The sequence below is a fragment of the Oryza glaberrima genome, chromosome 4, assembly GCF_000147395.1.
Source record: "Oryza glaberrima chromosome 4, OglaRS2, whole genome shotgun sequence".
In the NCBI taxonomy this organism is placed as follows: domain Eukaryota; kingdom Viridiplantae; phylum Streptophyta; class Magnoliopsida; order Poales; family Poaceae; genus Oryza; species Oryza glaberrima.
This window is the reverse complement of record NC_068329.1, coordinates 28,608,935-28,623,206: the sequence shown is the minus strand read 5'-3', so window position 1 is coordinate 28,623,206 and position 14,272 is coordinate 28,608,935. Positions and strand designations below refer to the sequence as shown.

General features: G+C 44.8%; 2 protein-coding genes across 2 annotated transcripts; both read left to right on the top strand.

Annotated features, from left to right (window-relative positions):
• The first annotated feature begins 8,436 nt into the window (after positions 1 to 8,436).
• LOC127771448 (uncharacterized) lies at positions 8,437 to 8,950 on the top strand. Its single transcript, XM_052297360.1, has one exon. It carries the CDS (start codon positions 8,563 to 8,565, stop codon positions 8,821 to 8,823), a length of 261 nt encoding a protein of 86 aa, XP_052153320.1. The 5' UTR covers positions 8,437 to 8,562; the 3' UTR covers positions 8,824 to 8,950.
• A 1,582-nt stretch (positions 8,951 to 10,532) lies between these two features.
• On the top strand, positions 10,533 to 11,050 carry LOC127771566 (uncharacterized). The gene has a single exon (XM_052297490.1). The coding sequence runs from the start codon at positions 10,619 to 10,621 to the stop codon at positions 10,877 to 10,879; it is 261 nt and encodes an 86-aa protein (XP_052153450.1). The 5' UTR covers positions 10,533 to 10,618; the 3' UTR covers positions 10,880 to 11,050.
• Positions 11,051 to 14,272: the final 3,222 nt, after the last annotated feature.

The following is a 14,272-nucleotide window of genomic DNA, read 5'->3' as shown; positions in this document are numbered from 1 at the left end:
TTTGAACTCTTTCCTGAAACAACTAAGTGAGTGCTTCTCGAACGACATGGATGAGACAGTGCGTCTCGTCCGGTCGGAGTATGTGCAATGTATCAGTCTTTTGAATTGATCAAGATTGGCACCCGGCCAACAGCTTTCAGACGGCCACCCGGGCCTAGCTGATCCCATCAGCCGCAGATTTTCCAAACATCAAACCCATTCCACAACAGCAAATTTCACAAGGCAGTAGTCAAACAAAACTATGTAAGGAATCACCTCACATCCGCCCATGACCGTGGGCACGGCTGTTCGAACAGTTTAATAACCTCTGCAGAGGGGGTACACTTTACCCATACGACATTACTAACCCGGATCATCCAGCTCGTGCAGAACGGCCACGACTAGAGACCTTAAGGCTTTCATGACAAGGCATTTCGAAAGCCGACACAGGTTCACCATATGCCAACGAGAGGGGTCCCAGACCAACACCAGATTAGGTCCCAGACCATACTGTGCCAGGAAGCCCAGGGGTCCTCCCCGACACCACCCCGGTGAATCCACATGTCTCTTGGCATCAAGGCTCCCCCGATTAGCTAATTACTCAGCCAGGGGTGTCCCATTCCACCCATGTGGTCGTACTTGTCTTATGTTCGGATGAAATTCCAAGGAAACGGTCCTTAAGTGCAAGAGCGGGAAACCGTACTCCTGGTACGTTCCCCGGTCCGCGATTTTGGAAATTCATTTAGTTCACAAGCACCGACCCAGGTGTCGGGTTTTCCAAGTCTTTTGTAAAACCCAAGTTTTACCCAAGATGTTTCTCAGATTTTAAGTTTGAAGGCGACCGTCGATACCTGTGCAGAGTGCACGATTACCGAGGCGCAACTAGGTGGTTACAAGGGAACATGGTATAACAATTACAATGGAAGGATCAGATGCAACAAGTTAGGTAGGCACTCCGGTCTGCCTTGCAGACGGTGTAAACAGATTAAGTGCAATCTTACCTATGCATAATATTTTTCAAGCAACATAATTAAGTTCAAATATAGGCTCAAGATGTTCAAGGGTGGCTTGCCTTGCTCGAGATCTTGAGCTTGATCCTCGAAATCCTCGCACTGCGGATCTTCGGGCTCCGAAACTACACGCGAAACGGGACAACTCAACAAACGGCGAAAATAAAGCCCTATTATTGACCTCCAAGCGTGCCATTAGATAGATCTCGAGATTTGAGGAATTTTGGAAGTTGAACGGAGTCAAACGGACTTACGGTTGGGAAGATATTGAATTTCTAAGATTATTGGATTTTTGGTCTAAAGGGAAAGGATTTATTTAAACCCTTTTTGAAAAAGAAAAGAAAAGAAAAGAAAGAGGGAGGGAAATTAGACTTCCCTCGGGCAGCTAGGGCGCGGCCCGAGAGAAAGGGGCGGCTCGGCCGAGCTTAATGGGCCGGCCGGCCCAAGAGGGCGGCCCAAGGCGCGCGCGCGGGCGGGGAGGAGAGAGAGAGCCGGTGGGCCGGGTCCATCCCGCGTGGTCCCGGGTGGGACCCGCTTGTCAGCGACTCGGCTCACCGTGAGCGATGTGCACGCGGGGCGTGCTAGGGTTTTGGGAGGGAGGCGCGGCGCATGCGCGCGGTTCGCGGAGGGCGCGGTGCGGCGGGCCCATGCGCAGCCTCACGGCTCGCGGTGGACCGCGCGCACGGGGAGGGAAACGGAGGGGGCGGCTGGCCGGGTCGGTCGGTCCGGTCGCGGCCGAGGTGGCGCCGACGTGGCGCCTACGTGGCTGCCACGCGGACCGGCGGGAGGTAGACGACGATGGTGGCCGGAATGGACGGCGGACGGCGGTGGCGATCGGCGGAGCGAACCACGGCGATACAGGTGAAAGCGAGCACACAGGGAGGTTGCACGGGACGAGGGGAGACGAGCCAACGGCTCGGATTCGCCGGGGGATGCTCGACGGCGGCGGATTGCGGCGGCGGCATCCGGCGGCGAGGGAAGGGGGAAACGACAACGAGGTCACGAGGGGTCGATTCCCGGCGGTGAGAGCATCTACGCGGCTACGGGAATCCGTTGCTAGCGTCGGATTGGGCGGAGCTACGCCGAGCGAGGCCGGCGACGAGCGGGTGCTACGGAGCACGGGCGGCGACGGCGGCGAGCACACAGCGGGCGGCGGCAACGGTCGGGACGGCGCCAGCTAGCTACGGGGAGGCTACTCGTGCTACTACCCGAGTCTAGGGGAGGAGATGGTACGAGGAGGGAGAACGGAGGGAGGCACTACCGTGCGGGAAAGGGTGCAGTGACGATGGGCCGACGGCACGGGAGCGATCTCTCCGGCCTCGGGCCGGGGAAGAGGAAGGAGAGGGTGCGCCCGGAGTCCCCTTCCGTGTCCTCGCTCGTGCCGGCTCCTCCGACACGCGCGACGGCGAACAGAGCACGGGAGGCGGCGACAATGGGGTGGAGACGATGGGATAAAACGAGAGGAGAAGGGAGAGAGGGCACCTGGGCTTTAAAGGGTGGCAATGTCGGTTTGGAAACCGACCTTGGGCGGTCAAGGCGCGTGCTGGCGCTCGGTGCTCGCGGCCAAAACGGCGACAGAGGGGGGGGGAGGATGACGCCGGCGATGGGAGGAAAAAGAAGAAAGGAAGAGGGAAAGGGGGCTTGCCTCCTTGCCATTTCGGGAAAAGGAGGAGGGAGAGAGGGCGACGCGGCAGAGAGAGCGGAGGGCTCTGCCTCCGTCCCTTGGAAGCTAGCGCGCGGAGTGGCGGGGCCGGGTTGTGACGACGGCGATGACGGCGGACCGGCTTGGAGCGGAGCGGCGACACGGGCGGCAGGCGCGGCAGAGGCTGACGGCGGCGGCAACCAGGCGGTCGGCCACCACGGCGCGCGCGCGCGGGAAGCAACGGGCGGCGCGGCGATTTGGGCGGCGTCGGCGGGAGGCGGCAGCGAGGGCGGGGCGCTCGGCTCGGTGCGGCTCGCGCGCACGCGCGTGCAGCGCTCGGGCAGAGCGGGGGAGAGGGAGAGAGAGAGAGAGAGAGAGAGAGATGGGGAGGGAGGGGGAGATGGGCCGAGAGGGATTCGGCCCATCGAACCCTAGGGAGGCGAATTAGACTTTTGCGGAGGGTTTTAAGATCTAAGATGGCACGGACACTAGACAACAAGCAAAGAAACGGATTTCGAAATTAGGATTTTTAAGAGCTAGTTTTCCCGCTAGGCGCCACGACGGAACGGGCGCTACAGAGGTGGAGGCGGGAGGTCGGGAGGAAGTGAGGGAGAGAGTTGAGGAAGAGGAGAGAGTGGTGGGGAGGAGTTGAGAGAAGAGGAGATAAGGCCGGGAGGTGGGTGGGTGGTGGGCCCCCTGGGTGGGTGGTAGGGGTTTCTTTTTTTTTAACTCACCAGTGACGGGTATAAAAATCCAACACGTTGAGGTGAGGTATCTCACCTGTGACGGGTTACAAACTTAAAACCCGTCACAGGTAAGAGGTTATCAGTGACGGGTCTATATGTAGACACGTTAAAGATGTTGTGTGTAGGGTTCCTTATATAGATCCGTCACAGATGAGTACTTACCTGTGACGGGTTATTTTCTTGAGCCCTATCTATGACGTGATTTATTGTAACCCGTCACAGATGAGGTTATCTCTGACGAGGCACTTTGGTCCATCACTAATAGGCCATCATAGATAGGCCGATCTGGCGTAGTGAACTTGGCAGTGGTGCCATCAATTTAATTTCAATCCTATGTGGATAATTCTTTCTTGTTTCCTTCTTTTTTCGTGAACATGAAGATTGCACATCAATATATTAGAATAACTAGGAAGGTAGCCCACGCATTTGCGCGGGCATGCATCGTACGCTATGTTTGAGATAAATATAAGAGCGAAATATTAAACGGAGAACATCTGCCGTGAGATATTAAATTGTTTTCATCAGCATTAATTGCTTAATAAGTTTCTAACCTATTAGTAATATCATATTTAAATAATATCTATAAGCAATTATTTATAATCTTCTTTATCATTTAAAAATAAAGTAGACTACATGTCAGCGAAAGTAAATGGATATCTATTATAATAGTTCATTAAGGGATGAATTGGGTGGGACATGAAGGTCCATTAAATGTATGGGTTTATATAAGCTAATACGATTGATGTAATTTGAGAGGTGATCCATCTATGAACATTTCAAATAGGGTGGGTGAGAGGCTCCATGCAACCTAATATGAATACGATAATAACGAAATATAATTGCACAATAATATTTTGGAAATATCATGTACCATGAATACATGCTTAACTTTTATATAAGATAGATCTAACCGTTATAACTAATAGTTCACCGGTCTAAAAGGCATATAAGTATTCTAGTAATGTAGCTGAAAAATTATGGTTATTTTAATATCCAACGTTATTGCGAAGTGAGCGCGGCTCAATTAATTGGTTAGGTTTCTTTTGGTGAAACATGCCCATGTTCAAGTCCTAGACTTGACACGGGTGTTCGCAGTTACGACTAATTATTCTTTCAGTGGTAGGTGACATACCCGTCGACAGCGAGACGCCCGTGGTGACATCGTCAGTCTCAAAATGTGCTGGCTTAGTCTTTTGGAGGTACTCAAAAGGGTAGGGTGTGCGCGGGCGGTGTTTCAAAAAAAAAATCCAACATTGTCTATTGTTTTTATTTTAGTTTAATAGCTAAGAAATAGCAAGGAGACAACAAAACTTATTTGCTTTTTTCTTAAATATATATGATCCAAAGTAATGAATTTTTTTAATAATGTAGTTAACTTGATTATTTAATTTTAAATTATATGGTAAATAATCTAATTTATCTCCTACTTAAGCTACATTCTATCTCATTGGTTGAGCTTATGCCGGGCACGGAAAACAATGTAGGTCATCAACGCAATATTAATTAAGTATTAAATATTACAAACATTAAAATAGATAGTTTTAAAAAAAATATAGAAAATATTTGCAAAACACACACAGTTTAATAGTTCGAAGAACATGCTCAAAATAAATGAGGGAGAGCTAATCTGATAAACACTTTAGAACTCAACCTTAAATTTATTACTAAATATGTACAAATCAAAAGCGTAGATTAATTGAGTCATTAACGGCTAACTATGTTTTGCGAGAAAAAATGCAACATATTTTTAAACAATACATTTTTTATTTGAGTTTCTGACAATATGTCCCAAGTAATATTTTAATTACTCATTGTTTCATCTTGAACTATCAATGTAGACCCACTGATGCAAATAAAATCTATCTATACTCAACAATTGTGGTGTGAAATGATATGTTTATTTGATATTTTATATTATATTATAGATCTATTTTGGGGTGTGTATGTTTTATGAAGTAATATATTTTTCTTATGCTACCACCTTCATTAAATATTTGACGTTGATCATCATAAAGAAAATAAAAAAAATCCAGAGGAAGTATAATAGAAAAATCTAGTTTAAAATCGTTGTTTTCTTTCGGTAGTTTCACTAAATATTTAACGTTAGCAATGTTTTTTAAAAAATACAGAGGAAGTTCCAGTAGTACCTAGTACGTATACATGCAGTATGCTTTTTCTATTTAACTCGTACGTACGTATATGCCTTCTTGGCTTATTCCGGCCATTATATTTAGGTAAGTATTACATGGTAAATTAGGAGAGATAGATTACTATTTATAATAGATCTAATCTAACGGTGTAAACTAATGGGTCCACCAACTTAAATGAAAATCGAGGGCTAGTTTTTTTCTTTTTCTCAGAATTTCTAAGATTTTCTCTATTTTATTAGAGCGCCATGTGGCAGCTTGAGAGCGTTTTTAGAGCGCCATGTGGCGGCATGCGAGCGTTTTTAGGAAGTTTAATGGATAGATAGAGTTCTTGTTACGCAATCAGCCAAACCAGTCAATACCAAAGAAAGAAGAAAACAGAGACAAAAAAAAACAAGGAAGAAAAAGAAAAACTTGTACGACGGGTTACACTACTCCAAACAGCGGAAGGGAGGCAGAACCACGCTGTACTCCTAACAAGTCCCCAAAGGAAGCAACGTCCGCTAACGACCACAGCCGGTCATCCGAAAGGATGGACTCTAGAACCACCGAGACCGAAAAGAGTGCAAAAACTGACTCTTTCTTATTTCCTTCTTTACAACACATCAATGAATCATCCAATCCTGATGCCCTGTTTCTTGACCAATTTAAAACGATGTATTTCCCCTCATCAAAATAAAAGAGATTTCGGTTTACTCCCCTTATCAAAATATGAGTTTTTGGTAGAATTGGATATATCATAGTATTAGTAAATCTGAAATCCAAATAAATTCTCTTATAGTTTCTCTTATGTTTTAAAATGGAGGGAGTAAAGTTGCAGTTTCTTTCACAGTTTGTGTACTAGTGTGTTTAGTTCATGCTAAAATAGAAAGTTTGGTTGAAATTGGAACGATGTAATGGAAAAATTGAAAGTTTATGTATGTAGAAAAGTTTTGATGTGATGAAAAAGTTATAAGTTTGAAAAAAAAGTTGGAACTAAACTCGGTCTAAACGAGACCTATTCAGGAGATATTGGATCAGATTCGTGCGGAAAGGGGTCTGGATTGTATGCCTAGATTACAGTGCATCCGTAAACATGGAACGAGAAGTATGCTGTTCAGCACCTGATATGTTGGAAACCATGTGCTCCGAGCCTCGGGTTTCGGCCCAAGCTAGTACTAGCCTCCCACAACTCCGGTCTCGTCACCCGAATAAAATGGTGTGCTCGTGTGATGCGAGTTGGTGCGTGAGAAGAAATGCTCATTAGGACATTTCACGGTGCGGTGAGTTGGCGTGCGGTAATCTTTATCCACGTTAGCAAAATGCATGTGTGGAGGAGAAATGGAGGTGGGGCCCGTGACTACACCGGGTTCGCGCATTCTTCTTTAGTTCCGAGAGCCACGTTAGAGCGTAACAACTTTTGTCAGAGAAAAACGAATCACATGCATCGCTCCGTGGCGAGAAAGCCGGAGAGAGGGGGGCAGAGAAGCTCGCCGGAGAAACCGCATCCGCGCCGCGTCCAAGCTCCCACTGACGTCGTGCTATCAGTGAAGGAGAGAGCGCCGCCAACTAGGGGGAGGAAGAGCCGCGACGACGGTGGGGTGAGCAGCTGCCGGAGAGGAGCTTGAGGTCGTCCACCACCAGATCCACACCAACGAGTTCGATGACATCCCGTTCCACGCCGGTTGTGAAAGCCCATAGGGGCGCCGGCGGAAAGGGGGGCATGGCGGCGGCAGCGGCTTCCCGCCCGCGGCGGATGAAGAGGTGGGGCGCGGGCGCGCGGCTGCGGTGGCTCCCCGCCCACGGCCGTCGCCGTCGCCGCTTGGCCCGCCGCTGCGGAGCCCATCGTCGTCCTCCGATCTGCGCCGACTACGGTTGTCTCCTCGACCCCGAGCTCCGCTGGCTTCGTGTTGAGGGGAGAGAGGGGGAAAGAAAGCGTCAGTTGATGGGGAGAGTATGGGGAAAAGTAAACTGAGAAATTTTTTTTATGTAGACACTACTTGAGACTATATAGCACCGTAGAAACCTGTGGCTAACATTGTGTTTTGGTGTTTTTGGGTCTATATGGCATACGAAGTCCGGCAAAATGCCTCGCCGCCCTGTGAATGGTCTTAGGCTATGTTCTTTAGCATAGGTTTCCCAACTCATCTCCCTTGTTTTTCGCGCGCACGATTTTCAAATCGCTAAACGGTGTGTTTTTTGTAAAAAGTTTCTATACGAAAGTTGCTTAAAAAAATTATATTGATCTATTTTTGAAAAAAAAATTAGCTAATACTTAATTATTTATACGCTAATGGATCGTTCCATTTTCTGTGTGCACCGTTCTGGTTAGGAACACGCCTGAGCCAACACAGCCTTAGTTTACTCGTTCACCACGAATAAAAGCACAAATTTCTTTCCCATTAGTGCAAGTACAGACTCTAGGATGCAGGGGAATCACAAAAAGGTACTGTAGTAGATTTGGCAGATTTTGCTGAAACTTTGAAAGCGAGACAGTGCGGAGCAGAAAGCATCGTTTGTTTCCTTAAACTGAAGAAGTTTTACCTGTGTATGACAATGAGGGAGAAAAAAAATTAAAGAAATGATTGAATAACTATTGCTGAAGGAGGAAGAATGGTTTACAGTGCTGAGCTAAACACAAAACTCAGGCCCATGCAGACACTAGCCCTTCGTGGCATCTCAAGTGACACGCGTCCTCATCGGTTACACTGCTCATGTGGACCCTCGCAACGGACAACCAGCTTCCATACCGCCAACAGAGACGCCTCGAGATGAGGTGGATGCGGGCCACCGAGCCTGGACGAAAGCGAATTCCGGCGTAATCAAGCAGAGCAAAGCACCCGGTATCCTGGGAAACCAACGCGCGGCGCCTCCTGTTTCGCCCAACCCGTCGTTCTCCTCTCCACACCCTCCTCTATATAACCCGAGTTCCCTCTTTCTCACCAGCACAGCATCAACTACTCAGCATTGCAACAACAACTCGACTGCAAACCAAATCAGGAGCAAGAAACCACAGGACAATCCGGTCGATCTTAGCAAGAAAGAAGAGAGCTCGATCAATGGCGGGTGCAGCGAAGGCGTCGTGGATGGTGGCGATGAGCGTGGGCGCCGTGGAGGCGCTCAAGGACCAGGGCGGACTCTGCCGCTGGAACTACGCGCTGCGGTCCATCCACAAAGCAGCCAAGGCCAACGCCGCCGGCGTCTCTCAGGGCAAGAAGCTGCCTGCTTCTGCGGCGGCGGTGGCGGAGAGGAGGAGAGCGGAGAAGGCCGAGGAGGGGCTGAGGACGGTCATGTACCTCAGCTGCTGGGGTCCCAATTAGTATATAGCACGATCTCATTAGCTAGGAGTGAGTCTGTAGTAGCAGCCATGGCCTAAGAACTTGGCCGGTTGCCTCCTGATTGTAATATACCAAGATGATGATGATAACTTCTGTTACTCGAGTACAATTGCCTCCTGTCCTCCTGGAACCATTTGCCTTTGCGAATTGCTACCATGTTAGCTTGGGGATATGGATGCTTTGAAGTTTGAAGTAATTAAGGTCACATTTGGCAGAATTGCAACACACTTGCTACGAAGGGGCCATGGAAGGCAAATAAAATTGCTAAGAACAACAAGTTCTTCAAAGTAGTATAATCTGGTAACAACGGCACTAATGAAGTACTAGTATAAATGAAGCTACTAATTAAGCGTGGGGCCTGGAGCCTTGGAGGAGACAGGAGAGTCACGGACCATGACACTGAGTGAAGTTGGGCTGTTTGGTTATTAACTAACATTGCCATAACTCACTTTAGGCAAGAGGCAAGTATGGCTTGCCACACTTTTTTTGGCCAATAAATTATGAGCCACACTTGTGGTAAAGTTAGACAAAGAATTCAGTATATGACATGTGGGGTAAGATGGTAAGAAAGTGTGACTTGTCATAACTATGGCAATAAACCAAACACAAGGCTAAGGAGATATGCAGCCTAAAGTATGGTGTGGTAAGTTGAAGTATTGAACGAAACAGCCCTTAAACATTTCTGTTGGCGTACTCGCACCCTGTATATGGGAAACCATGTCCTCCAGCCCCTGGTTTTCCATGCCACCTCCCATAACTCCGCTCTCAGAGTCACCAGCAGGCAGCAGATCATAATACGCTTTCCAATTCGACGACATGCAGTCTGTTGAACGCGTGCAACACTGATGTGAGTCTAGTGCAGGAAAAAGAAGCAATCGCTCGGACGCTCGCTAAAACTCCAGTCTTCTAGGACGAGCCAGCCTACATTAGAAGCCCCAGTACTCTAGTAGTAAGTACTTGCGAAAACCTGTGTGCTACGACAAGTAAATTATGCTTACTGTACATGAATTTACGTGGTGAGTGTAAATAGATACACTAAATTGTAAATTTATTATTTCGGTATAATAACTTGGTTAGTCCCTACGAACTTACAATAATATGCGTAATTCATTTTGTGATAGCCCTCCAATAGATCTACTCCAATTTTTTTTAAGCTGAAATCGTTTGATTGGGTTCTAAGATATAGCTGGAGTGGAGTCGTGTCAAACAAACACTTACTCAAACGAGAAATTAAGGACTTTACTTATGAAAAAAAAAGGAAAAAAAAGAAATGTGCTGCTAAATTGACAAGCTCATGGACTCCAAGTAGATCCGCGATTTTTCCACTGCTTCGTGGGACCCACATGGAAGTGGCACGTACCATCGTGGGATCCACTACTCCGCTACTCCTATCCTATCACTGCACGCGTGGGCCAGCCGCACGCAGCGGGCCAACTCCAACTCATCCCCAGCCTCCACCATGCCGCAAACAACCAACCAGGACGAGACGAGGTGGGCGCCGGGCGTGTGATGAGCCTCAGCCAGCCACCAACCCGCGCGGAAAGCGACGAGTGCGTGCAGCGCCACAGCTAAGCAGTGGAACCACCGGTATCCCGGAAAAACCAACGCGCGCCCGCCGCCTGTTTCGCCAGGCCACTCCAGTATAAAAGACCGCACCACCCCCCACCCGCTCTCCTCAACTTAACCAACACAGCATCAACCCACTTCAGTACAACGAGTCCACTGCAAGCGAGGAAAATTTCCACAGATCACCAGTGAATCAAGTCATCAACCTTCAATGGCGGGTGCAGCGAAGGCGTCGTGGATGGTGGCGATGAGCGTGGGCGCCGTGGAGGCGCTCAAGGACCAGGGCGGACTCTGCCGCTGGAACTACGCGCTGCGGTCCATCCACAAGGCGGCCAAGGCCAACGCCGCCGGCGTCTCGCAGGGCAAGAAGCTGCCAGCTTCTGCGGCGGCGGTGGCGGAGAGGAGGAGAGCGGAGAAGGCCGAGGAGGGGTTGAGGACAGTCATGTACCTCAGCTGCTGGGGTCCCAATTAGCTAGGCCATTAGTGTTAGCTCGGATGGATCTCGATCTGCTCTGCTGGGTGTCCGTTTGACGGTAGCAGCCATGGCCGGAGACGTAATTGGCCGGTTGCTCCCAGCTGATCGTAATATATCACGATGATGATGAAAAATTCTGCTACTTGAGTACAATTGCTTCATGGGTCATTTTGCCTTTGTGATTGTGTCGTCTAGAACAATTTATGAACTGACCACTTTTACGGTCATGCACGCAAAAATCAGGCCGTGTCATCAATTTAAGATCCAAACTTTCTGGGAGAAAGGTGTTCTGTTCTTTTGATACTGCACCGTAAAATTTATGATCGAAATGATGGAAGAAATGGTAGCAATCTAGTTTGTACTTAATACTTACCACTTGTTACTGAATGATAGTCAGATCTGTAATTCAATTCAATTTGGTATGGAATTTTTTTTAAGAGAATGGAAAGATTCCCAACCTTTACTTAAAAGAGCTACAGCCACTCTACATAATTCACTGAATGGAGAGCATAAAAAACATTAAAGATCTAAACAATAACTAATTGTCCCTAACTAATAATACCAGCATAAAATATAGAAGCATTTATTCAATTCTATTTGTAAATCTCCATCCGAACATAGTAAAAATGTGTATGACCGTTGTCTCTAGCTTACGGTATGCAATATATATAAGTATTGTGGAATGCACGAACGAGAAAACATAGATATAACAAAAATCGATAAATGCAATAACAAAACATATGATTGTAAAACAAGAAGAAGAAGAAAAAATTAGAGAAATAACCGTTTGATGTAACGTGAAAAAAGTTCACATAAATGTTCTGATAATATTGGACCGTATGTTAAACTTCCTCTAATACTTACATTTATGGCTAATTATTTTAGTGTTACTCTCCCAGAATATAAGAAGTTTTAGAGTTAGACATGGTTATTAAAAAAGTACTCTCTCCGTCTCATAAAACATAGTACTGGATGTGACATATTCTAATACAACGAATCTGGACAAATGTATGTCCAGATTTCATAGTGTTATGATGTGTCACATCCAGTTCTAGATTCGTTTTTTTGGGACAGAGAGGGTAGGTTGAAGGGAATGGTGGAGGATTGTGACTGAATGAGTAGTGAAGTTAGACGAAAAAAGTGAATGGTGGATAGTTATGATTGGTTGGAAAGAGAGTATTGATTGAGAAGTTGTTATATGTTAGGATAAATCCTGATAGCTAAAAATTGTTATATTTTGAGACAGAGGGAGCATGTGATATAGCACTTGACATTCAGATGTTTGTGATGATTTCGTTAATCTTAAAATTTATCAGCTCAATTCATCGGGGGTTCTTAATGATAAGGTGTATGTCCAATCATTTGTTCCAAATAACGCTATAGAAAGATATGAATCCTATAACATTTATCTGTTCTAAACTCTGAAGCCAAAAGAGGCCTAAAGTTATCTATTATATTATTAAAAGAATAGAAAAAGGAGCCTCCACGTTCGCTCTTATGGTCTAAAAATTCTCACATTAATCGGAGAAAAAGAAAAGGCAGAGTCCATATAGAAATACAATTTAGAAATAGTTGAAATTCGGAATTGAAAAATAATGGATATTAGAAAAGGAGACTAGAGTCCATATAGAAATATAATTGAGAAATAGCTGAAATTCGAAATTAAAAAATAAGGAATATCAGAAGAGGAGACTAGAGTCTATATAGAAATATAATTGAGAAATAGCTGAAATTCGAAATTAAAAAATAAGGAATATCAGAAGAGGAGACTAGAGTCTATATAGAAATACAATTAGGAAATAACTGAAATTCAGAATTAAAAATAAGGAATATTAGAAGTAGAGTATAGAGTTCATATAGAAATACAATTAGAAAATAATAGAAATTCGGAATTAAAAATAAGGAATATTAGAAGTAGAGTATAGAGTACATATATAAATACAATTAAGAAAAAAAATAGAAATTCGGAATTAAACAAATAAGGAATATTAGAAGTAGAGTATAGAGTCCATATAGGAATTTAAAACTAATTAAAATTCAGAATAAACATAATAAAATTAAAAGTAGAGTTTAGAGTCCATATAAAAATATAATTTACAAATAACTAAAATTCGAGATTAAGAAAAACATGTGAAGAAGAGTTTAAAGTCAATATAGGAATACAATTTAGAAGTAACTGAAATTCGAAATTAAAAATTAAAGAATATTGAAAGATGAGTTTAGAGTCCACATAGAAATACAATTAGAAATAATAAAAATTCAGAAATAAAAATAAATAATATAGGAAGAAGAGCCTAGAGTATATATAGAAATACAATTTACAAAAAAATCGGAATTAAAAAAAAGAAATATTAAAAGATGAGTCTAGAGTCCGTATAGGAATATATATAATTTTCAAATAACTAAAATTTGATATTAAAAATAATTAATAACTAACACGTATATAAAATACAATATGAATATTACACATTAGTACTTTTGTAAAGTTATTATAAAATTTAAAATTATATTGTCATTTTAATATATTTAAATAATATATTGAGAAAACATATATGCTATTATATGAGAGAAAATATAATGATGCTAGTGCAGACCACCATATTCAAGCACGAGGCAGGTGGCTTCTAGCGGTGTGTTTGTCTGCATCTTAGCATGCATGCGGTCAGCATCGTCAGCAAAACGCTGGGTGCAGCAGAATGCAGCACCTGGTATACTGGAAACCATGCTGTCCAGCCCCTGGATTCCCCCTGCCCGCCTCCCATAACTCCGCGTTCACCGTCACCGGAAAGAACATGTGGTACTAATTTGTTACTAGTAACAATAATCTGCACCTAACGCATGTGATGTGAGTCAGTGCCGGCAAAGAAACGATCCATCATCCATATAGTTTATTGCTCACCAAGAAGGTAAGAAGATCACAAGATGCCTCAGGCCTCAGATTAGTAGTATTATTTTTTTTGATGAAAAGATTAGTAGTATTACTTTGAACGGATTAGATTAGTAGTATATGGCAGATCCTTATCATCCTGTGTGCTGCAAGGGAGACAGCAGTACTTACTTACTTCTTTAAAATTATAGTGTACCTGCATAGAGATTTGAGATAATAGTGACTAGAGAGAATGAAACAAGAGTCGGCAGTTATTTGAAATAAGAGAAGTTCCCTGTGCAGTGTATATGCTGTATTAGACCTGCTTTGGTCGCAACACATGTGCTTTTGTCAAAACCATTGGAGATACAATAAACCATTTACTGACATGAAGCAGTACATAGCGCAAATTAAACTCTTTAGACCAGCAAAGATCAAACAACACAAAATCTAGTCTACTTTTTGACTTGCAGACATGTGGATTACCCCCAGAAAAAACGAAAACAGTTCACCTCTACACAATT

What these genes read in the sequence shown, in the direction of transcription:
- LOC127771448 (XM_052297360.1), top strand. Translation starts at nt 8,563, where the DNA reads ATGGCGGGTGCAGCGAAGGCGTCGTGGATGGTGGCGATGAGCGTGGGC.
- LOC127771566 (XM_052297490.1), top strand. Translation starts at nt 10,619, where the DNA reads ATGGCGGGTGCAGCGAAGGCGTCGTGGATGGTGGCGATGAGCGTGGGC.